Raw genomic sequence first — 26,210 nt, 5'->3', positions numbered from 1 at the left:
GAAAGAAAGAGAGAGAAGATGATACAAAAAAAAGGGGAAATTCAATAAATTCAAGCTAAAAAATGTGATGGAGGAAACATGCTGGTCATGCAAATCCCTGCACAGAAAACAATGAAATGATGAGCTCGAGGAGCAGAGAAAGCTTGAAGAAGCTTTCTTTTCCCTCAAAACACAATGAAAACACTCACCATAAACTGGACGTTGTCAAATCCATTGGCCAGCAGGTGGTTCTCGTACTGGACCAGGCCGATGGAGTCTAGCCACTGGCCCACAGACTGCAGCGGGCAGCGGGGACCTATAAGGGGGTGGAGGGGCAAACGTTTCAGTAGGGAGTAGCCATCCACGCGGTAGCAGCGGCAGTCTGGCTGAGACAGCTGGCACTGCCACATCATGTTGTGGCGGGCAAAGTGGCTGTCGAAGGAGCCCGCCATGCTTTTGAAGAGTCTTTTGGCAAGGCAGCAAGACAACAAAGATGAAGGGAGGGCAGGTAGAGGGGGGAAAGGGGGGAAGAAAAGGAGGCTAGGCAAGGGGCATGGTGAGTATGAAGGGGGTCAGCATGCAAGGGTGCAAGCAGGTAAAAGTGGAGGTTAAGACGTCCAGACGCTTCTTTCTCTGAATCCAGCTGGAGGAAAGATGGGAAGGGGCTGAGGGCTGAAGTTGTATCCAGAAAAAAGCTTCTGTCATGGAGGTTAAATCCTGCCAGAAATGGGTGATGGATAAGACTGGAGGTATAGATCCGCAAGCAAAATCGACTGTGTGTTTGTCGTGCACAGCACAGCAGCAGCTTCTTTTCAGCTGTTGCGCTCGCTTGGCTGCTCCCCGGAGCTTGTGTGTGTGTGTGTGTGCACGCAAATGTGTGTGTGTGTGTTTCAGAGAGAGAAAAAGAGAGAGAGCTGCCCGCGTTGTAGATTTCTCTTTATCAAGTACTCCCACTCTCATCTGTATGCTTCTGCAGCCTCCTCTCTCTCTGTCTCTCTCTCTTTTCTGAGCGCACTGCTTTCCTCCTTCGTTCCCTCACTCTCTCAGTCTCACTCGCTCACTCTCTCTCTCCCTCGCTCACTTTCCCCTGTCTACCTCCAGTCTCCGTCTTCTCTCAGTGTCGATCATCACCCTGCTCTCTCTCTGCTGCTCTACATATATCTGGCTCGCACTGCTGATAATAGTCCTTGCAACATCTTCAGCTCCTTTGTCTGCGAGCTGAGCTGCCGACCGCTCATACCAGCACCATGCTGACTGTATCCATGTGGCCATAAATATACACACACGTCTGAGTGTGTGTGTGTGTGTGTGTGTGCACGCGCGGTGCTTTGTATATGTTGTTGGTGGGAAGAACTGGTGTGGCATAAACTGGATTTCTCTCTGTGGTAACCATGGATAAAAGCAGCTTTGCATTCACAGATGAAAAGAGAGAGAGAGAGGATCAGGACGTGGAGGATGGGGGACTTAATACAGGGAAAGGGGGATGAATGCAGTAAATAGATGACTAGTGGAGACTTCAAGGTATGCAGGTGAGGAAACTGGCAAAAACAGTGCTTTTCTGTGCAGAAAAAAAGTTCCATTTATCCTGTAAGAACCACACAAGATCGCTTACAAAACCACCCACGTGCTAATCAGATAAATTCTTAAATTAACAACGGCAGTCTTAATTTCATAGTTTTGGCCACCATTTCTATCAACAATATAAAAAAGCTTCTTAGCTGAAAATAAAACAGGAAATCAATTATTCAAATTTTAGTATTTCCTTGCAACTCCACCTCTATCTAATATTCTATATACAACCTATGAACTGCTATGCTGTCGCTTTCCCCACATTATTTCAAATTTTACCACATGTGGGGTCTCTCTTTTGTTTCCTATAATGGGTCTAGCTGACAGGGTCAATGCCTCAGTTCAAGTTATGTCGGACCCAGTGAGAGCTGAGCTCCTATAAGATCTGTGGCAGTTGCTAATTCATCATTAACACCCATTATTTCAATTACAAATAATGTGTTTTTAATGTGATCAATAAGCTTAAAGAAACCTTTTTCTAAAAGATCTATGCACAGTATAATGTTGTGTGAATGGCAGTTTACCACCAAAGCACACACAATATAGACCATATATCCATGATGGGTGTAGCCACCCTTTGGTTTTTGAAGCACTAACTTTTTTTTTTTGGAACCCAAAGTGAAAGTGGGGTTCTAAGTAACTGTTAACAAGCTTTGTTAGCAATCTGCAGTGATTCACTGTAGATGTGCAACACAAATACACATGCCTGCTAATTAGTACTTAATAGCACTGGAAATTTGCTGGCAAAAACTGAGGCAAAGACCTATCCAGCAGGCTGTGAGTATATTTTTACCACAGCAACAGAGAAAGCACCAGAGCATGATGGTAAAGTGCAAACTGTGTCCATACTGCATTATAACGTTGACACAAAGCTAGCAAAGAACTGACTGTATGCTGAACCCAGTCCGGCAGCCAGAGCCTGAACTTCAAGAGGCACTCGTTTCAAAGTCACTTTGGGCTGGTTTTCAGCATTACTTTGTGTTGTTGGCTTTCTGTTCAAAAGAAAGATTGTGTGTCCTTATTACTGTAGGGTAGGGATTTGTGTCGGTGTATGGGACTATGGAAATGCATTAGAGGGCATATTAAAGAATAACACAAAATTAAGGTAATGAATAGCATAAGAAATTCCATTCTCAGAAGTAAATAAGCAAATTAGTAAGTATCAAGTATGTGTGAGTAACACTCCAACACTGCTAATTTATCTCATTACCCAAGGTTTGGTAGTAACAAAACTCAGATTCTAACTTTTCATAATCTCTTAATTACTCAGCAACTGCTATGTTAAGTGCAATACTATCATACTATGGAAAAATGGTGCCCAACATATGAGCATATGACTAAAAATTTAATTGATACACATGACTTGCCCTTAAAGTCAGATTCACACAGACTCACTCATACATGCCCGTTCTTACCTGAGGTATCATCCTTAATGTCCAATCCACTGCTTATTCCTGCCCCAATGGAGCTCATAATCTTGTCAATCTGATCAGATGAGAGAAAGAGAGTGAGGGAGGAAAAGTCATTTCCCAGTAATAAGGCTAACCCCCATTTCTAGATTCGACTGTCACGTAGCATGATCATTACGCCAGCCTGCATGCTCAATGCCAGTCATTCCCCCTGTGAATTGGAAAAGCATGGAGGAACGGGAAATTTAAAGACACCAGAGCAGAGATGAAAGGAGAAGGCTGGATTGGAGAGAGCTAGTGTGGCTTCATTAGTGTCTGACTACTAGCAGTAAAATGATCTTCCTCAACCCTGGACCTGCTGATAACCACTTAACTATGCAACCTGCACATCCACCTACATTTCAGCACCGCTGGCTCAGAGGTCAGAGAAACCTGAGTGTTTAAGGAGTCAGGTCTGACAAATTCAAATGCTGTTTACAAGCTGACAGACCATGAAGGTGGTCTTTGTAATAGGATAAACTGAAAGTAATTTCTGCATATGTCACTACACACCAAGCACCAATGCAAATGCAAGCAATAAATCAAGACTCAGAGTGGTAGATTTAAAGCTGATGTGACATTTTTCTAAACAACTTTATTTTGAAGTAAAGCTAATGAATCGAAAATGCTGTTAATGATACATTATTTTAAAAAAAGAAAAAAAAAATGACGTGTACAACTACAACTATTTAAACGCAGTAAGACAATATTGGCAGGGAGATAATCTGTAGGTCTAAAAAGTCTAAAAGCAGTTGGTTTGGGTCAAGTCGAATCCATTCATCCACCCCAGTATCAAGACATCAAAGCCAATCTGCACAGAAGTGCCTGAGATGTTTTGAATAATCGTTAAACAACAAAGAAGAAGATCACCGGGTGATGGACCAATTAAAATTTGACACTATATTAAATAAAACATCAGTCATGGACTATATTATCGGTAATGCCAGAATACGTCTTTGGAGTCCTGTCACGAGGGTCCATTTTTCACAGGCGTACAGAAAGTTAGACAACAGGAAGCACAGCAGGTGAATTTTGGAGCACATACAGATAATCACAGGGTGTTTAGCCAATGTAAAAGTGCAGTTTGTTGTTTTGGTTTGTGAGCTTAAATTGTTTTATGTCTGTATTGTATATGAGTGTAGACTTATATATATATAGACTTATATAGTCAAACATGTATATTGTGGGATGGCATGTCGAACTCTGAACGTTGGAATTTGAAATAAGGTGGCAGGATCAAAAAAGTGCAAATTTAGCTGGTGGTCTTAAATTTTGGTATTTCAGCTGCTGTCTTTACCAAAATCTCAAGTTTTAAGCCTTTATCTAATATCATAGAACCAAGATACTTGAAGGTCTTCACCATTTCCTGTCTTGTCCCACTGACTTTGAAATCTAAATTGATACCTTGGATATTGTTGGTTATGAGCTGGGGCAATGCTTTATCAAGATGTTCCAGCATCTTTTCTTGCAAGTTCATCAATATCATCTGCACAATGCAAGTTCTAGCAGATCTATCATAACAATGCACAGTCATTCAAAGCAGGGATAGAATGTTTACCTTTAAACAAATGTCAAATAGTTTGCAGGTCCTAATTCCAAATATGATCAGATGCATTTACTAGATCTACAGCAGATCTCTGGAGTATTTAAGCTCGACATTTTAGCTCCCCTACAAAATAAAACTAATGCAACCCATGTTTCATGTGTCAGGCTCAGATTAAGAGACTAATCTGGGTCACTTGAATTTAGATTTTGACCAAGAAGAACACCCCCCCCCCCCCCAATAACCATATTTTTTGTATAAACCAGCATATTGGACTACCTTTCAGCTTGTTGGACTAAAGAGAATGAGTATCTTCAAATCACTGACTGTTATGGAATGTCCCTTGCCACTCCTCTCTTCTCGATAATGCAACACTTTCCTGAGCATGTGATAGATATAGAGCAGCTTTGTTATTTTTTCCTCTGAAATCCCTGTTTACCAACCTTAAATTTCCCCGGGGCCAATCTAACCTTATCTCTTCCTCACGCAGCATGCAATTATTCAGAAAAAGAAATATGAGAACTGTGGAAAATTCCATATGGCAATTCATCATCATCAGGAAGTCATGAGCTGCGTGGAGGAATTAATGAACATGTGCATGCAAATGTGGAAAGGCACGCACAAATGGACTTCCACTGACATGCATTAGTGTTACTTTAAAAATAGAGAGACTAATTAAGGCATCCCCATGATTACGTGTGATGGAACTTTCTTTTTTTTGCAAAACTTGGTTTTTCATTTTCTGGGAGTGTCAGGGTGCAACGAGTGCTTTTTTTCTGAGGTGTGAAGAGTGAGCGGAAGTCAATGTGTCTGTGACCCCAAATGGTTATAAGGATCCAAACAGTGGCGTCCTATGAGGTGCCGTAAGGGACATTATTACTGAAACGCTCTCACAGACACTACTGAAACACTCTCACACACACTACTGAAACGCTCTCACACACACTACTGAAACGCTCTCACACATACTACTGAAATTTTAGCTCTCACACACACTACTGAAACGCTCTCACACATACTACTGAAATTTTAGCTCTCACACACACTACTGAAACGCTCTCACACACACTACTGAAACGCTCTCACACACACTACTGAAACGCTCTCACACACACTACTGAAATTTTAGCTCTCACACACACTACTGAAACACTCTCACACACACTACTGAAACACTCTCACACACACTACTGAAACGCTCTCACACACACTACTGAAACGCTCTCACACACACTACTGAAATTTTAGCTCTCACACACTACTGAAACGCTCTCACACACACAACTGAAACACTCTCACACACACTACTGAAATTTTAGCTCTCACACACACTACTGAAATTTTAGCTCTCACACACACTACTGAAACACTCTCACGCACACTACTGAAATGCTCTCACACACACTACTGAAAAACCAAGGCATTTCAGTTGAACAGGAAGGCATTTCAGTTGAACAGGAAGGCATTTCAGTTAAACAGGAAGGCGTTTCAGTTGAACAGGAAGGCATTTCAGTTGAACAGGAAGGCATTTCAGTTAAACAGGAAGGCGTTTCAGTTGAACAGGAAGGCGTTTCAGTTGAACAGGAAGGCATTTCAGTTAAACAGGAAGGCGTTTCAGTTGAACAGGAAGGCGTTTTAGTTGAACAGGAAGTTAATTCTTGACAAAGAAACTGAAGGAAAAAGTGGTAGATTTCAAACAAACCACTACACAGATGTCTACTCAGCAACCTGCTAGTTAGGGGTGGGTTTTTATAATCGATTTATCAATTAAAATCGATTCTGGCTTGGATAACGTAAAATCGATTCATTAAAATCCTGAATCGATTTTTTAATATAAATTAATTTTGCCCGAAATGCCAGAATCTCAGGTGAAACCGCACAAAATTTCAACAACCACCAAACAGCTAAAACGGTAAATGAGAGCAGGAACACGGATTCTGCACAAAGACGTAAACACACAGCGCGGACCTGCGGATCAGAATCAATGGGATGTCGCCTTTCTCACCCGACAGCACGGACACGGTCGGGGCTGAAAGCCAACAGCTGGCTGATTCTGATCTGTCGGCGGTCCGCGCTTTGTTTTCACACCGTTTTTGCGCAGATTCTAAAGCTGTTAGTTTGATCTCTCTCCAAACAATATTGACTGAACCAGCAGCAAAAGAAGATCCAAACTGCGCTTCACATAAACATCGTCATGAATTCCCTCTGACGTTTACTGTTTTGCTTCCACCACGATAAAATCACACGTCATGCACAGCTCTCTCTCTCTCTCTTTCTCTCTCTCTCTGTACTTCAAGAACTGTTTCCCGTCTAAAAATCTGTTTTCTGCATTATTCGCTTGCTTGTTACGCACAAGTCTACTGTTGTTTACAGCGCTGTCGGCCGCTGTTTTTTTTTTTCGTTTTACATACTTCCGAAAAGAAAATCTTATTTCTGCCGTTCAATACTGAACAAATTTAAACATTTAAAAATTATGCAAAATGCAAAACGCTTAGCCGTGTCTCTAATAAAACCGCTGGAACGTCAGAGGTAACGTTCATATGTTGATTAATGGTTTTCTTTCGTTTTTGATGTACTGCAGAATATTTTTTATAAAATCCCAGGCCAGGAAAAATCACCTTCATGTTTTTCTGTGTTTTATCTTCAGCTACTTTTACACAAAGGCATCTGCTGTGACGCTTACACCTTTGATAAAGTCTTGCGTGTGTCAGCTTCCTTTTTTTAGATACAAAAATATGTAAATGTACTGATCTGAATTATAATATTGCTGACTGTCAAAATTTCCCAGAATCAAATTGAATTGAATTGAATCGAATCTAATTGAATCGAATCATGGAACGATAAGTTAGACAGCTTAGTCTTAGTGAGACAGCTGCATTACTTAAAAATATATTAGCCTCAGCATAAGTCAAAATTTAGAATAGCAGGAGACGGGCATTATCCTGGTTTTTTTTTTTTTGGCATATGTGCTTTTTGTCTTTTTTTAGCAAAGAAAAAAATATCTTAAAATCATCAATAAAACCAGGGAGAGAAGGCTTAGCATTCCTCAATTTAACACAATGGATATGATATTTACTCAAACGTATGATGATGTTAATAATGTCTGAGACAGATGATCCATATAAAAAAAATTATGATGTAATTCAAATAGTGGCACATCATTAATATTTAGGAAAATCCAATTTTTTAAGTTGCACCAAATACATTGTGTGATAGGGCATAGAAAAAAAAAAAGATGTTCTAGGGTTTCATTTTCATCAGTACAAAAAGAACACTGATCCACCTCAAAGCCAAATCTCTTTTTTTTAGAAATTCTGCCACAGGATTAATTTTTTTTAAAGTGTGTTTCTTTAACTTTAGGTAGAATAGGCTATTTCATAAATTTTTAGTATGCTTTATCCAGTGTATATGAAATAACTAAATTAGAACCATGCAATGTAACCATTCTGTCGTAACTATGAAATATTTTTGTCTTTGAAGAAACTACTAACAAATTTCTTATTGCATTTTTATCAAACAGCTGACATTGCCCTAGCAATAAATTTGGGAGCACTGATGAGAAATTATTGTATATCATAAAAATTTTAATCAAATGAAGCAGAGGCAGTGGGACCAGTTCACAAAATTTGTTATATTCTCTTTGAGAACAGTTTAGACAATATTTTTCTGAAAAGTCTGGGTAACTTAGAATTACACCGTTATCATCCAACAAATCTGTTATGAATATAATCTTTTTGTTCAAACCAGTCACTCTTGAAAATTGATTTTTGATTAAGTGTTATTACCCTATTATTCCATAAGGTTGAATTATGGGGAGAAGTTGTGGGTAAATCTCATTTTCCCAAAAATGCACAGTCTGTTTTGGAAAGTTTGATATCTTTATGGGGATTTTATTTACCGCAAAATCACATTTCAAAATAAAGTCTAATCCTGTATACTATTTTATTAAACAAGGATCATAGGATGTGGAGCTAAGTAGAGTCTGGCTGTGACAGACAAGATTTTAACCATTTAATTCTAAGGGTGCCATCCATAAATTCTAATTCTGGAGTTTTGATACCACCTTTATTGTATTCCTTCACAAGCTGATATCTTTCTATGTAATGGGTTTTATTCCTCCACAAAAATTCGAAAATAACTGTGTTAGCCTTATTAATGCTTTTAGAGGAGATATATAGAGAGTGACAAGGATAAATCAATTTGGAGATGCCTTCAGCTTTAGATAGGATGTTTCTGCCAAAAAAAGCGAGGTCTCTGCTTAACCAGTGGCTAAGTGATTTCTTCATCTCGATGATACAGTTAGAAATATTGGTGTCTTTTCTGCTAATTGGGTTTTTTAGATATTATCAGCCCTATATATTTAACTTTAGATTCAACTCTAACCAAAGCTATTGAGGAGTCAGAGCTTGTATGAATCGGGAGAAGTTCACATTTTTTGATACTGAAAGATAAACGAGAAGCTTTAGTTTTCTCTACCATGTATTTATCTTTCAAAAACATAGATGTATCATCTGTGAATTGACTTATTTTGAATTCTTTATTAAAAATTGATATTCCTTATATGTCGTTAGAATTTTTGATTAATAGTGTTAACAACTGAGTTGCCAATATAAAAAGCTTAGGGGAAACAGGACATAATTGCCGAATTCCCTGTTGCACCTTGAATCCATTCCTTGATTCAAGGAAGCTAAAATATTGTTAAGTAATGCGGCTGCTTCACTTAGGCTACAAGCACAGCCGTCCCCAACCCCCAGGTCCTGGACCAGTACCGGTCTGTGAGTCGTTTGGTACCGGGTCGCAAGAGTTGAGGCTTGAGTTTAAAATTTATGGTTTTCATGGTATTTATCTTTTTTTTTTTTTTTTATATTGTTTACGTGGCACAAAAAAGGTTGGGAACTGCTGTACTAGCAGGTTGCTGAGTAGACATCCTTGTAGTGTTTTGAAATATACCACTTTTTCCATCAGTTTCCTTGTCAGGAAACGACTTCCTGTTCAGCGGAAATGCGTTTCAGTTGTGTGTGTGAGAGCGTTTCAGTAGTGTGTGTGAGAGTGTTTCAGTAGTGTGTGTGAGAGCTAAAATTTCAGTAGTGTGTGTGAGAGCGTTTCAGTAGTGTGTGTGAGAGCGTTTCAGTAGTGTGTGTGAGAGCGTTTCAGTAGTGTGTGTGAGAGCTAAAATTTCAGTTGTGTGTGTGAGAGCGTTTCAGTAGTGTGTGTGAGAGCGTTTCAGTAGTGTGTGTGAGAGCTAAAATTTCAGTAGTGTGTGTGAGAGCGTTTCAGTAGTGTGTGTGAGAGCGTTTCAGTTGTGTGTGTGAGAGCGTTTCAGTAGTGCGTGTGAGAGCTAAAATTTCAGTTGTGTGTGTGAGAGCGTTTCAGTAGTGTGTGTCAGAGCGTTTCAGTAGTGTGTGTCAGAGCGTTTCAGTAGTGTGTGTGAGAGCGTTTCAGTAGTGTGTGTGAGAGCGTTTCAGTAGTGTGTGTGAGAGCTAAAATTTCAGTTGTGTGTGTGAGAGCGTTTCAGTAGTGTGTGTGAGAGCTAAAATTTCAGTAGTGTGTGTGAGAGCGTTTCAGTAGTGTGTGTGAGAGCATTTCAGTTGTGTGTGTGAGAGCGTTTCAGTAGTGTGTGTGAGAGCTAAAATTTCAGTAGTGTGTGTGAGAGCGTTTCAGTAGTGTGTGTGAGAGCGTTTCAGTTGTGTGTGTGAGAGCGTTTCAGTAGTGTGTGTGAGAGCTAAAATTTCAGTTGTGTGTGTGAGAGCGTTTCAGTAGTGTGTGTGAGAGCGTTTCAGTAGTGTGTGTGAGAGCTAAAATTTCAGTAGTGTGTGTGAGAGCGTTTCAGTAGTGTGTGTGAGAGCGTTTCAGTAGTGTGTGTGAGAGCGTTTCAGTAGTGTGTGTGAGAGCTAAAATTTCAGTTGTGTGTGTGAGAGCGTTTCAGTAGTGTGTGTGAGAGCTAAAATTTCAGTAGCGTGTGTGAGAGCGTTTCAGTAATGTGTGTGAGAGCGTTTCAGTTGTGTGTGTGAGAGCGTTTCAGTAGTGTGTGTGAGAGCTAAAATTTCAGTTGTGTGTGTGAGAGCGTTTCAGTTGTGTGTGTGAGAGCTAAAATTTCAGTTGTGTGTGTGAGAGCGTTTCAGTAGTGTGTGTGAGAGCGTTTCAGTAGTGTGTGTGAGAGCTAAAATTTCAGTAGTGTGTGTGAGAGTGTTTCAGTAGTGTGTGTGAGAGCGTTTCAGTAGTGTGTGTGAGAGCTAAAATTTCAGTAGTGTGTGTGAGAGCGTTTCAGTAGTGTGTGTGAGAGCTAAAATTTCAGTAGCGTGTGTGAGAGCGTTTCAGTAGTGTGTGTGAGAGCGTTTCAGTTGTGTGTGTGAGAGCGTTTCAGTAGTGTGTGTGAGAGCTAAAATTTCAGTTGTGTGTGTGAGAGCGTTTCAGTAGTGTGTGTGAGAGCGTTTCAGTAGTGTGTGTCAGAGCGTTTCAGTAGTGTGTGTGAGAGCGTTTCAGTAGTGTGTGTGAGAGCGTTTCAGTAGTGTGTGTGAGAGCTAAAATTTCAGTTGTGTGTGTGAGAGCGTTTCAGTAGTGTGTGTGAGAGCTAAAATTTCAGTAGTGTGTGTGAGAGCGTTTCAGTAGTGTGTGTGAGAGCATTTCAGTTGTGTGTGTGAGAGCGTTTCAGTAGTGTGTGTGAGAGCTAAAATTTCAGTAGTGTGTGTGAGAGCGTTTCAGTAGTGTGTGTGAGAGCGTTTCAGTAGTGTGTGTGAGAGCTAAAATTTCAGTTGTGTGTGTGAGAGCGTTTCAGTAGTGTGTGTGAGAGTGTTTCAGTAGTGTGTGTGAGAGCTAAAATTTCAGTAGTGTGTGTGAGAGCGTTTCAGTAATAATGTCCCTTACGGCACCTCATAGCGTCCAGTCAATGCATCACATCTGTGTCAGAGAGCCTTTAATATTGAAAGAACCCTGGGCACAAACACACCAAGACCAAAGCATGCAGCACCCTGGACCGCAGCTCTTTAATAGAAACTACAAACTGCCTTCTCTCAGATACATGGGTCTTCCCTGCAGCTTCATCGCTGGTTACAGAATAAAATCAATATGTGAGCATGTTAAATTAGCACTTGGGCTCCTTCTGCACTGTAGTAGCTGAGTGTATTTCAAAGGGAGGAAAAATTGAAGCAGCTCACTGCTGTGGGTGTGGAGTTTTCAACTGTTTCCTGCTGAGATGGTTCACTTTGACAAAGCACGATGGATTTAATCCATTTTATCACCAAAATAAATGCAGTGTCAGAGCAGAGGCGCTGACAACTTGGCTTCTTCTTTAATGTTGCAATTGATGCTAAACGTTGGGTGATAAGCTGTGCATGTCAGGAAAACTGTCTTCTTACCTCTTCCCACTCAGCAGTGAAAGACGGCGTTCTCTCCAATCTCCCCTCCGGGCTGGCGCCTTCACGTGGGCTCGGACTTCCAGGGCCCTGGCCCCGTGATCCGGACCCCCAGCTGTGCTCTTCCTGTAAGAAAAAAAACAAAATAAAACACTTTGTGCTTAATTACTGCACAAATACGAGATGCAAAACAAAAGTTGCCAAATATTTAACCTTAAAAATATGAACAACTAAAACTGAAAATAAGTCAGTTCAGTGCTCATCAAACTTTCAGCTGTAATGGCACTATTTTCATCAAACAGATTATGTATTTAGCTCATGATTTATTTACAATGAATTACAGAAGTCTCATAAAATGTGCTGCGGCAGAGAACATTGTGACCCAGATTGATGAGTTATCCAATTGGCTGGACTGGTTTCTGCTCTGTTTATGAAGTCACATGACACAGCAAGATGCAAATTATTTTTATATAAGTGAATATTTACGATATTTGCATTTGTGCTCAGTACAACAATACTGGAGACTTCTTTGCTTGTGCAGACGTTTAAAAAGAGTGAAGTTTTACTTATGATGTCAAATGAATTCTCAGAAACACTTAATAAGAAAGACTCTTGTTAATAACTCTTATTAATCTAAATCGTAGAATTCATGTTCTTTTTAGTGCTCTGGCTGCATAGAGAATGACACTGTTAAGGTAGCGACAACTTACCTGTATGGGAGACACTGCCACTAGGTTAGAATCAGACTTGGAAAGAGATTTCGAAAGCTGCAGGTCCAACACACTGCGTGGCATGGACCTCATCCTCCCAAGGGTGCAAGCCCTTTCCTCGTAGCCAATCCCAGGTGAACTGTCTCTGGATGTCGCTCCTGTCTGGCTTCCCCGTAAATCTGCAACTTCTCCGTTTTGACCAGAGGAACAAGAGGGTGGGTGGCTCAGGGTAGACCATCCACGAGGCAGATCTAGCTGTTCACAGTTTCTGGGTTGAGCCTGGTCCTGGTTGACCTTGGTGTGGAAGATAGTCCGGTACACAACCTGTGGCTTTCGAGTGTCGTTGGCTAAGCTCTGAGAGTATGACTCACTCCCTGGCCGGGAGAAGACCTGACTGGCTCCTCCGCCGATCACAATGCTGAACTCCGGGGTCTGCAGAAAGTTGCTCTGGACATCTGTATTTTTAAAGGATTTGGGGCTGTAAAGGTGGTAAGGTGTATCGGGGGGTTCACAGGCTGGAGAAGATCCATGAAGCAGGCCTGCAAACTCCTCTGGGATGTGGCTCTTCCTGTGGTCCTGTGACAGAGCGTTTGATTTGGAGGACAAGCAGGGAGGAGGAGGAGTCGGGTCTCGCTGATAAGGGATGTCGTCTGCAGACAGGACACATGCACAAAAAAATGTGATTACCATTATCTCAAACAAATTACCCTAAGCATGTGCATTGTATTTGAGTCAAATGCCAAAACAATGATACAAATGAATGAATTTATTCCAAGAATACAAGACAGCAAGTATAGAATAAAGTACTCATCAAATAACAGAAAGAGAAAGAAAAGTAAAAACTACACTAGCTGCAAACAGGAAGATAAGAACAGGGTAATGCATCTTCTGCTTCCCTTGTAGAAGACCTGTTTGTTTCTCAGAGGAGCAAAAGGGCTCCAGACTTGCATTTTGCACCTCTGCGCCTTCACTGTGTGGGTGCAAATGGCATGCTTGTGCATCTGAACTTACATGTATGCATGAACTCGTCCAGACACATATTCTCAGACCATCGATGTGGTTTGAGTATTTTTTATTTTATTTTAATGTGTCAGGGGATGCTTTTAGACGTCCACTCACTCTGTCTCTGTGCAGCAGTTGGAAAGCTGCTTCTGACTCTTTATGTGTGTATGTGTGTGTGTGTGTGTGTGCGCACGCGTGCGCACGCGTTCTATGTATACTTGACTATTATTGTATCAGTGAATGCTTATAATTACATCTCCATTAGTTACAACTTAAGTCGTGTATGTTTACATGTTCTTTAAAAAGATACGCTCATTAGGAAAAATGTAATTTCACCAGAACTGCCACATTCTTAGACTCATGACAAATCTTACACTAAATATGAGTTTCTCCTGTTTTGGCTTCCCTTCATTGGCTTCCTGTTAAATCCAGAATTGAATTCAAAATCCTGCTCCTCACATACAAGGTCTTAAATAATCAGGCCCCATCTTATCTTAATGACCTTGTAGTACCATATCACCCTATTAGAGCACTTCGCTCTCACTCTGCAGGCCTACTTGTTGTTCCTAGAGTATTTAAAAGTAGAATGGGAGGGAGAGCCTTCAGTTTTCAGGCCCCTCTTCTGTGGAACCAGCTTCCAGTTTGGATTCGGGAGACAGACACTATCTCTACTTTTAAGATTAGGCTTAAAACTTTCCTTTTTGCTAAAGCATATAGTTAGGGCTGGACCAGGTGACCCTGAATCCTCCCTTAGTTATGCTGCAATAGATGTAGGCTGCCGGGGGATTCCCATGATGCATTGAGTTTTTCCTTTCCAGTCACCTTTCTCGCTCTCTATGTATTAACAGACCTCTCTGTGTTGAATCATATCTGTTATTAACCTCTGTCTCTCTTCCACAGCATGTCTTTTATCCTGTCTTCCTTCTCTCACCCCAACCGGTCGCAGCAGATGGCCGCCCCTCCCTGAGCCTGGTTCTGCCGGAGGTTTCTTCCTGTTAAAAGGGAGTTTTTCCTTCCCACTGTCGCCAAAGTGCTTGCTCATAGGGGGTCATATGATTGTTGGGTTTTTCTCTGTATCTATGAAGCGCCTTGAGGCGACTTTTGTTGTGATTTGGCGCTATATAAATAAAATTGAATTGAATTGAATTGAATTACAGGGAATGAAACAAAAAACAGTCAATATCCAAGGAAGAGCTTTGAATGTCTTAAGAACTATTCCTGAAGACTGCTTAAAGAAATGACAAGAAAGCTGCCTAAGTAAGTTCGGGCTGTGTTGATGAATAAAGTCATACCAAATACTGACTTTCAAGCTCATTAGAATTGTACAGATTCTGTTTTCCCCTTATAAACTGTATCACTTATGTACTTTTATGAACCGTAACTGCTGCACCTATTTCCCATTTTTTGAGGGGAAAAAAACCCAATAAAAACAACTGATTTCACTGCTTTGCATCCAAGGCAGGTTTCTAAAATCAGATTTCGTTTTCCATTCATTTCCTAATTAAACTATACTGGTAAGAAAAAGGGTTTATTTCTTGTGTTAGTCGAGCCCCGACCCTCCTTTCGTTCCCTTATCAGTCACTTTGTGTTAAGATTGTGCACCAGGCCATGGAAACAGTCTGACCATTGATTGATGAAGTAAATATAAACATAAACACACACACCTAATAACTATTTACAGTCAAATACAGTTGCTTGAACAAATAGAAAAAAATTTACACTCTTGTAATCAAAACTGTCACTGGAATAATGGCATGTACCCTCACTGGCCCACACACACTGAATTTACAATCATTTGACTGCATACCCCCGCTGCCAGCCACATCCTCGACCCACACAAACAGACAGTCAATGTCTTGGTTTGTCAGCCAGTTTTTGCAAGCATTCTCTGACTGCCTTCTGCACAACAAGCCACACATCAATATGCAACAACTGCATGATGGAAGAAGAGAAAGAAAGAGAAAGAAAGAGAAAGAAAAGAAAGCGGAAAGAAAGCATAAAGTTGCCAACTAAAATTGCTCACTATGATTGAACCAGGAGATGATTCAGTTCTTCTAAAAACATTATTAATGGGGCCCCTCAAACACAGACATTTTGACTGCACCGCAAAACACACCCATCCACATTTCAGGTAATGAGGGATGAAACCATGACTCATCCTTGAGTATTGCATCTACTGAAAATGTCATTATTTCTTACACAACTGAAAGCATTTCGGATTATTAAGCCCCATCATTTTTCAGGATAAATGGGACAAAGCAGCCAAAAGATTAGTAATCCCCCTGACCTCTGATCTTAATATTTCTCTCTCATTGTCCACGCTGTGTTACTTTGACCGAGCAGAAGCATCCATAAGAAGACATACTTTGAATGGTCTTTCTGAGGGAGGCTCCAAAAGCGAGTCATTCCCCATAGGCCTAGCCATCTCTTATCACTATCTCACACACAGCGAATGCTTACAACATAAAACATAAATGTATCTAATTTAAATTATGTGTCAGAATAATCACATGAGATGCGGTAACTGAATTGGCCCTTAAAAGGCATCATTACGATCATTCTCCCCTCTCTTTTCTTTCTGTACGTGCTTTTCACAACCCTGTTATGAATTTCTTTTGCTCCCTTCACTTCCCCTCTTTGTAATAAAAATGAAAAAGTTGGCAACAGGTGAGTCTACCCGTAACTATGGCAACAGCGAGCTCCAGCATCTCTCGCAGTCATCGGGCAGCTGAGTGCCTTTGACCTCCAGGAGAACGAGGGAAAAAGTGTACAGTGGATAAACACGGCAATCAAATCAGCAAGTTGTTTATCGAGACAGAAAACAAACAAAAAAACAAAACAAAAGCCGAGCAGATTTTTGATTTGAAGAAAAAACAGAAGAAAAGTTCTATAAAAAGTATAAATAGACCAATACGTCTAACAGGCAGCTAACTATGCTTTTCTTTCTTCTTCTTCCCCTGCAAACAATCGATAGATTCCCCCTCTGAGTTGTTTTCACCTTCATTACTTATCCATTCCTGAGTGTCCAGGCTTCACTCACCATCCTCAGTGTCTTTGAGTAAGGCTGTGTGTGTCCGTGTGTGCGTTTCTTACCTGAAAATCCAAGGCTAGTTTCAGCTCTAACTAAAGAGCCGTCAAACTGTGTGCACCCTGCTCTCGCTTAAGTACAGCCATATCTAGGAATCGCAGGGCGAAGCAACAGCTGCATCACTGCATACCTGCTTTTTATTGCGACACTAGTATGAAAATACACAAATACACACAAGTTGTGGCACGCAACGGGACAGCCCAGGAACTAATCTTCAACTGAAAGCAAACAGCAGCAGCAATGTAAATGTTTGTGCAATAAATACAGATTTGTCATAATTAGAACTAAATGGCAACAGTAAAGGCGGCTGCCGACCGACTTTTAAACACTAAAAGTCTTCACTTGTGCACGTCCTTCTATTTTTCCATAGAGAATAAGCAAAAAATAGAGAGGGAGAGAAATAGAGCTGTATTTACTGTATGTAGTGTACGTTACGTAAATGCTCCTGCTGTTTCTACTACTTTTCATTTATCGGAGTTCTTTAGTGTTATAGCTGCCCAGCACATCCTACAGGTTGTAGATCAATTCAACACACTATTCTTATTCAAAAGAGGTATTGAGTGTATTATGTATTAGGGCTGAGAAGTGACTAAATTAAGCTTAATGGAAAATGTCAATATACACACTAAATGTTCAAGATAGCTGGGAGAGAATCCAAATAAATTCATTATAGATTTTTATAGCCAACAAATCAGCAGAAAATGTTAAATTTGTCAACGTCTGGTAAGGAGAAGGCTGGAGTAGATCAACAAAACACTGGAACAAGGGAATTAGCAGTTCCTGCTCCAGGCAGACAACAATATTATTGTTGCTGTGGTAAGCACAACCACATCACCTCCACTGTAGTCATGTGCTTACTGATGTAACCAGGTAACCTCCAGGTAACCCAACTCAATGTTTTAAGTGTAAACTAAACCTAACCATGTTATTTTTGTGTTATAACTTTACCCACGGTGTCTGAGAGCTTTAATTTACTTGTAGGAAAATTCCTTTACCACCTCAAAATGCAGCTGCTTGGGGATAACACTTCCTGAAAGTTCAAATACTTTGGGCCTGCAGCACTGATTTTCTGAGTACAGCCAACATTCTCTGTAGCACTATAAACAGTTTGCATTGGGTTAATTATTCTTTAGAACATACACATATTTACAGAATGTAGCAGACATCATATGGACCAGCAATGAGTTATTTTAAAGTTGTTCATCTGGCTCATAATCCATCGCAAGTCACATGTTATTGTAATGTTCAAAGTACATAAAAAAGTACATTTTCTTGTCATTGTTTGGCCATATTACACAAACTAGTGGAACTGAAAACCCACTGAGAAGTTAAGGTAGCTCATAGACGCTCACATCCAGGACAAATGAATCCCTTAAAGTTCTTTAAAAGCTTAGCAGTACTATGAAAGGAGTAGCAATCCTTGTGGGACTGTGGAGGGACAGATGGTCAGCGGATGCCTCAACAGTCTTTGATGAGCAAAAAACCTCAGCTGATTTTGTTTCAGGTAGAAATTCAGCAATAGCTTGCTTTTTTGTTGTTGTTGTTGTTGTTGTTTTCGGGTCGCCCTGCTATGTTGTCAGTGTGCGGGTAGCGGGTCAGAGTGGAACATGGAGCACAATAGTAGAGGACAGCCAGTGAGAGGAGAGGACAGAGTTACTCAAGTTGATGACAAATTGTCAACCTACTGTAGCTAACACTGAGCATGGGGGTAGTGGGTGGTGAGTAGGGGTGTGTGAGCTACCTGTCTCTCCGAAGCAGCTGCATCACGAGAAACACTGGATAGCACACTGCCTGACCAAAAAACAAATCGCCACCTGGATTTAACTAAGCAAATAGGTACGGGCCTCTTATAGGTGCATAGGTGATTATCTTTCAGCTGGCAACAAGTTATTTGCCAACTGGTGCAATGAGTTGCTTCTCATTTCATAAACAATCATGTCGAAAGACACATCTCGTGGTTGTGGAAAAGATGTTAGTGTGTTTGACAAGGGTAAAATCATTGGCATGCATCAAGCAGAGAAAATGTCTAAAGAGATTGCAGAAACTACTAAAATTGGGTTGAGAACTGTCCAATGCATTATTAAAAAGTGGAAGGATAGTGGGGACACATCATCTTCCAGGATGATCACGATCAGTGATCACTTAAAGTTTTGGTGAAATCAAATCGTAGAAAAACAACAGAAGAACTCAGGGCTATGTTTAATAGTGAAAGTAAGAGCATTTCCACACGCACAATGCGAAGGGAACTCAAGGGATTGGGACCGAACAGCTGTGTAGCCATAAGAAAACCACTAGTCAGTGAGGCAAACCGGAAAAAAAAAGGCAATGCATGAAGGTCATGTGGTCTGTTGAGTCCAGATTTACCCTGTTCCAGAGTGATGGGTGCATCAGGCTAAGAAAAGAGGCAGATGAAGTGATGCATCCATCATGCCTAGTGCCTACTGTACAAGCCTGTGAGGGCAGTGCTATGATCTGGGGTTGCTGCAGTTGGTCAGGTCTAGGTTCAGCAACAGTATGTGCTCCAAGAACGAGGTAAGCTGACTATACTGAAGGACCAGGTTATTCCATCAATGGGTTTTTTCTTCCCTGATGGCACAGGCATATTCCAAGACGAGAATGCCAGGATTCATCAGGCTCAAATTGTAAAAGAGTGGTTCTGGGAGCATGAGACATTATTTTCACACATGGACTGGCCACCACAGTGTCCAGACCTTAACCCCATTGAGAATATTTGGGATGTGCTGGAGAAGGCTTTGCACAGTGGTCAGACGCTTCCATCATCGACACAAGTTCTTAGTGAAAGATTAATGCAACACTGGTTGGAAATAAATCTTGTGACATTACAGAAGCTTATCGAAACAATGCCACAGCGATTACGTGTTGTACTCAAAGCTAAAGGTGGTCCAATGAAATATTAGAGTGTGACCTTTTTTTGGTGGTGACTTTTTTAGGGCCAGGCAGTGTATCTGCTATGAAATTTTGAGACCTCTTTGGTACCCTGCTCTAATCTAAAACTGACATGTGATGAGTGAAGAGAAGATATTAATGATTCAGTTTCTGAACAGCTTGTTATAGCAGAAAAAACACAAGCTTAACTAATAACACTAACAATGTCTCTATTTCAACGAGGGAACCCCGTCGGGTATGACTCCGAGCCTCCTTCAAAGGTCTGGAAGTGGTATAAATTAGCATCATTAGTTACACCTGTGCTTTTCCTGCTATGACGTCAGATAATCTCATTAAAAAGAGGTACACATGCACGAGCAACCAACCGAATAGGACTCCAAATTAATCTTTGCAAATAAAAGGCAATATTTTTGTTTCCTAAGATCCTCTTCAAGCCCAATTGCAGTGGGTTGTAATGTTCAGCGGTGTATCGTGCATGCATTAGGAGCACACTCAGAAGTCAAGTGTTTTTAGTGTGCACACTGACAATTTTGAGTGTTCCCTAAATTCATTGCTTATTCACTGTGTGCACACCGCAAAACTCAAAACCTGCTTAGAGCTACTAACATCATATCGAATTTGAAAACTTTTTCCTTTCACCAGCTCATATTAGTAAGTAAAAGTAAGCGTTCTTCCTTAAATGAATATTCTCTTGCAAGTAATCACTTTATAGAAGTAAGATTCAATTCCACAGTGGTGTATAATGCAACCCCGGTCTAAATTAAACCCTCTCTACAGTAAATAAATCTAGTTAAAGCTGAAACAGCTGGAAGACTCAGCATAGCTTGACAAAGAGGCAAGACAATATTCTTTCATTGAGGCATAACAGTTTGCAGGCCAGCACAAAAAGGGGAAAAAAAACCTAGAGCACGAGGCTGAAAAGGTGAGAAATGAATTGCAGAAGATGGAGATGGAGATATGCGGTAGAGAGGTTGAGGGAGGTTATCTAATAGAAAACACATTTAAAAAGGAAAGGCAAATGAGTAATGCACAGGCATACTGTTGCAATAAAACAACTAACCAAAACACAGAAGAAAGGTTGACAAATGGCAGCTAGGCTGGTGTAAAGTGAGGGGGAAGGCTAGGGGCACAGACCAGTGACTGACAGGCAGACAGAGTGTGTGAAAGCGGCTAGAGAAATAAGGGAGTGACAGAATGAAGGATTGAGTGATCGAGGGAGGAGGGGTGAGGGAGAGAAATGAAAGGGTAAGGATACAGGGCTGGAGGTTATATATCAAAACTGCAGAAAATAAGAGTAAGGCTTGATCTATCATAATAAAGTCAACCAATCTACACAGTATCGGAGCAGTCCACTGCAAGTTGAGTTTCTACTGCAAACTCTATCAGAAATCTAATAAAGCCTTTTTCATTATTGATTCTTACACGGACAGGTCAAAAAAAGGTGCGGCGAGAGGTCTCAACACATCTTATTTTGTTGACTAATCTCTACAGGGGACAGTGGAGGTGTATGCAGACGGTCACACAAACTCACCATCTTCTCATACAATGGGGTATTTTTCTTTCTGTGTGTGAGGTAGCAGGAGGGGCTGGGAAACGATCCCAACATCTGATAGCGTTGCGTTCATTGCTCCATCTCATGTGGCGCCGCACTGACTGTTATTAAAAACTACAGAGTAATATCTGAACTGTCAGTCATTCCTGAGATTAAAGACTGAGCCCTACTTTCTAAGCACCACAGGCCTGGATAAATCATTATCAGCTCCCGGAGCCTTGGGTACTAAGCTTACATTAGGTTAGTCTTAGGCTAGGCGAGCAAACCCCTCCCCCATCTGAGTGGGACTGTAAAAGTCTGCTGGGACTTATGATGATGAAAGCAAATGATTTGACGCCACTGATTTAAGAAAGTGTTAAAGCAACATGGGATTCAGTGGGTTACATGTGAGAGCTAGATAAATGTTTCCTTCAATGGTTGTTGGAAATGTCAGAATCATTAGCTAAGGTCCCGCAAGTACACATAACAAGAAATAGAAAGGTTTCAGTTGTACTCTTCCAGCTTTACACCAAATGTTTAAGAACCTGGGGATTCAAAACCACACAAGGGATTACAAAGGAAAAATGACCTACAGTGTTTGCTTTTAACTCCTACTTGTGTCACAGGATTGAACATAGCATAACATAATGACTAATCTCCTGATAGGTCCCATACTATAGGATGACTCTTGACTCTCGGAGAAAAAAAACTCAGAAAGGTTACATTGTGGTTTTTAAAATATGACTACATTTTGCTCGAGAAAAGGTCTGTTGTTGAAAATATTCACCAGTGTTATTTGTGGATTTATTGAGATGGAACATCTCTCGATTATGTTTCAATTAGCTTCTGGTCCTCGCTCTCCAGTGCACCTGTCCTTCAAACTCAAGTCAGCCTGTTTCACAATCCTACAGAGCTAATATCATCCTATATGTATTTACAGTGCTTTACAATTTTTTTAGACAACTTGTCCTTAAAAAAAGGCAAAAAGAAAATGTAGAAATCTATCAAAAACTTGTTTAAATTAAAATTTATATTGTTATTTATTAGTCAAATAGCAAACTGAATTCACATTTTTATGCCAAAATAAAAATGGCACACTGGTCCTCACTTCAAATAAGAAATTCATATCATATCATTCACCACAAAAATATTCTTTTCTTCAAGAATACAATAAATAACTGTAATTGGCCATCTTAATTAAATAATAACAATAATGCTAATAATGATGATAAATTCACAGATTAAAAACAATAATTATATTTTAGCATTTATATTATAACTTCAATTGAAGAGCTGGGAAATTACACAAGCATAAGAAAGATTTTGGTAATTACCAATGCTGTTCATTTAGGGCAGCTGTGAGATAAACCTCACACTGGGTGGTGGTCTAAGAAATGTGTTAAGCACTGTATATAGTCATTATAAATGCATTATACACTTGCATTTTAAATGGATTATGGCAAAAATAACTTGGCTTACCAAATTAACAGATACTAATAATTCACTGTTACGCATATTGATATAAAATGTATTAATTTACTTCCAAAGATACGTACTCATTAATATAAAAGAACAGGAAACTCTTTTAGACACTTATTTAGAGATATGCATGTGACACTTGGACACAAGGTAGAAAGCACCCAGTAACACCACTCTACTCTGGTTATCTTGGATTTAAGCAAATTTAGTGTTTGTAGCTCCTTACATGGCTTATTCCACATAATATATCACACAAAATCATGAGGCTGATAATCGCCTTTATCTTCATCGTCATTAACTATTTTAGTTCACCATACATGTCTAATTGGTTTTAAACCACACCCCATTATGTTCGGCTGGATATTTCTTGTTCTCAGTGGAGATTACACCTTTACTGCATTTTTTGTTTGTGTTAGATTGACCAAATCTGAATCCCAAATTCTGTAACAGGCTTGTCACCATCATTTCTTGCACTATATTATAGCTGGCTGTTCTGATGTGAGTATTATTATTATTACACTGAACACAACAGTATTTATGATTTCCAGCCTAAGCCTCCGTGGTGCAGGGTCTCTGAATTCCACCAAACTCCTAAATTGTCACTATCACGTTGTCTGTAAAAATTAAAATCATCACTATGTTTTCACAGCTTGTGAAAGATGATGCCTGCTGCCCAGAAAATTAAAGCGCCTCCATGATCCTAATCAACAAATTAGTTTTTAGGTTAGGTGGTCGCCAATTTGGTACCTTAGGTGAATTTCAGTCTATTACACATACTAAAAAGTGTGTGTGTGCATGTGTGAGGTTTCTAACAAACACGAATGTCAAGTTAATAATAGACTGTATTTTCAATATCCTCTTTATTTATCTCATATACACACACCCAAAAGCAAGCGAGCAAAACAATAAGAAGACAATGAATGGCAAACAGTTCTTATCTGAGTTATGGGTTAAGGGGCATTTTCCTTATCTTCATCTTTTCATGCTGAAAGCTGGCCTCACGTTTGTGACACTAGAGCTAGCGCCACACTAACAGGTGCAAACAGGTCAGGCTAAACTCTGCCCCGTGGGTAGCGGAGAAGCGATAGGGATTCCCTGCTGAGAGCGTTACTTCATTACTGAGAGCCTGTACGTATCTAAAACCAGCCTTAAGGCAGAGAGGGGCCAGTCTAGAGATATTGAATTCACACTTTCACTCGTAAATCAAATATGCAGAGGTTTTTTTTGTGCCACAGCGACTGTCTTTTGTCTGCTAAAACCAATTTTTTCAGGTCTCCTCAAGTTGAGAATGATGGCAGTCACTGAAATTTCATTTATTCAGCTTATGTGAGACAGGAGGGGATGGTAACAGTTAAATGACTAATACGAGATCAGCAGTGATTAGAATTTTAGATTTTATATATACGTGCTATTCAAAAATTACACAAATGCTTAACAGCTTTAGAGATTTTCAGAATACAAAAGGGAATTTCGCAAATTAAAATGTAGTCACCGATCATCTTAGTGTTTATATAAAGAGATCCAATGGTCACAAATTCACAAAAGGTACCAATTTTTCAAGTCAACCTTTCTTTACCACCCTTCAAAGTCAGCACATTTCCAGGAAGTCTAAATGCTGCCTTTCTTTCAAATGCTACAGGACTCTTTAGTAGGTACAACTTACTAATATCAGGCTGGAAAGCCTTCAGAACTGCCTTAATGCTTCATTCTATAGATTTAGCAAAGTGTGGGAAGCAGCACATCCATGATGAGAATCTCCTGTTAAACTACATACAAAAGTGTGTTGTTGGATTGAGATCTGGTGCCTGTGGAGGCCATTTAAATACTAATGTTTCTGCACTCATTGTCATGTTCAAGGAAGCAGGATCTGGACTTTCTGACATGGTGCATTGTGGCCATAAAGGGATGGAAATGGTTAGCAGCAACACTCGGGTCCAAGGTCTTCCAAAAAAAAAAAAATCCCCCCACATCACCAGTTAATACAAGGCATGACAGATCCATGATCTCATGTTGTTTACGCCATTATGCCATTATTCTGACTCTAATATCGAAATGTGCAGCAAACATTGAGGCTCATGGCAAGACTGGCAACATTTTCCCGGTCTTGGTGTCCAATTTTGGTGAGTCTGTGTAAATCATAGCCTCGGTTTCCTGTTCTGACAGGAGTGGCACCCAGTGTGATCGATTCTTCAACAATTCTTGTGTACTAAGAGACGCTCTTCTGCTTAGCTTGGTTGTAACAAGCGCTTATTTACACTACTGTTGCCTTCTGTTGTTTGGTCATTCTCCCTTGACTTCTTTCATCAAAAAGAGAGGCTAGTCCATGCCAACACTGCCCATGAAATAACAGCATTTTAAAAAGCTATAAATTACAAACTGTCAGTGAATAATGCCCCATTTGTGGACATAAATCACCAAATGACAGTTTTGTGCTTCACTTCGTTCTAACTTGCTTTTTATTTTTGCTGATACTTAGTTACCAAAACTTTGGTAAGTTTAGGAACAGACTGCAGCTTGAATAATAATCTGCCCCTTCACAACCCTCCACACTGAGAGATTGCCCAGCGAATGTGACGCCAAGGGAACTTTAACAAGGATCCAAATGTTCAAAGCTGGGAGTGAGAGAACCCCATCACTACTGACTAAACCCAGTGTGTCACAGGACAGACGCCAAAAGTGACTTTCTACATAACTTTCCGGCACCAGCACCTATGACGAAATAGTGTCTGAGACTGTGATTAGAGGGTGTGAAAAAACACATATATGAAATGTAACTCCCTGTTACCCATTTCTAAAGAATTGTGCTGCTTTTTTCTTTATCTTTATATATGTCTTATAACGGTAGCATGCCAAAAAAAACCCAAAACACTGAAGACCAGATACAACTTCTCCATAAAGCTTCTCTTAAGGCGAGTTTCTCTGTGCATCTCTCTAAATTCTGCTACCTTCTGTCGAGCTATTTTGAATATTGTCTGGGTATCAGCGTGAGCCTCTTTTGTGTTCAGAGCTTCCAAACATGACTCATCATCACCTCAGGTCCTTCTATTCAAAACCCAACCACAAAGTAGTGACAGAGATTTAAGCCCGAATACAAAGAGAAGAAGGCACAGAAGAGGAGTTACATAGCAATGAGGTGTTTTAATAATGTTCATGCACATTGTTGATTTCAGTTTGCATGGATTTTCAAGAGGCTTGTTGCTGAAAAGACTCAATGAGAACTAAAAAAATAAAGAAACAAAACAAATCACACAGCCACATTCAACAGATGCAAATGCAAGAGTCTGCAGTCACAGTGTCTCTATTAGCCAGATGAGATTTATGAGTCATCAGTGATGAGAAGTAACCCTAACTCTAAGTTATGCATAAAAAAGTTTGTGTTAGTTTTGTATGCCAGACAAAAAGTGAGGAGATCACAGAGTCCTTAATATTCATCCCTAGTAACATGACTCCAAGGAGAGCTATTGACTGATCTTGTAATACACTTCCATCTCAATAACTACTTTTTATATTTGAGTATTTCCTGCCATGTTTCTTGTATTTTTGGGGGACAAAACTCATTTCTATGAAGAAAAAAAAATAACTGTCAATATATTGGCTGATAT

General features: G+C 40.2%; 1 protein-coding gene across 10 annotated transcripts in view; it reads right to left on the bottom strand.

Moving 5' to 3' along the window:
• anks1b (ankyrin repeat and sterile alpha motif domain containing 1B) overlaps positions 1-26,210 on the bottom strand; it is a 290,075-nt gene that overhangs the window by 63,123 nt on the left and 200,742 nt on the right. For all 10 annotated transcript variants that reach the window (XM_085138763.1, XM_085138764.1, XM_085138765.1 and 7 more), the window contains 4 exons: positions 12,602-13,251; positions 11,895-12,017; positions 2,964-3,033; positions 189-295 (listed from right to left, as the gene is read on the bottom strand). In XM_085138763.1, the coding sequence (XP_084994889.1) occupies positions 189-295; positions 2,964-3,033; positions 11,895-12,017; positions 12,602-13,251 (950 nt within the window). The remainder of the gene's footprint in view (positions 1-188; positions 296-2,963; positions 3,034-11,894; positions 12,018-12,601; positions 13,252-26,210) is intronic.

Source organism: Neolamprologus multifasciatus, chromosome 17 (genome assembly GCF_963576455.1).
Source record: "Neolamprologus multifasciatus chromosome 17, fNeoMul1.2, whole genome shotgun sequence".
Lineage (NCBI taxonomy): Eukaryota > Metazoa > Chordata > Actinopteri > Cichliformes > Cichlidae > Neolamprologus > Neolamprologus multifasciatus.
The sequence above is the reverse complement of the archived record's forward strand: the minus strand, read 5'-3'. Positions and strand labels throughout refer to the sequence as shown.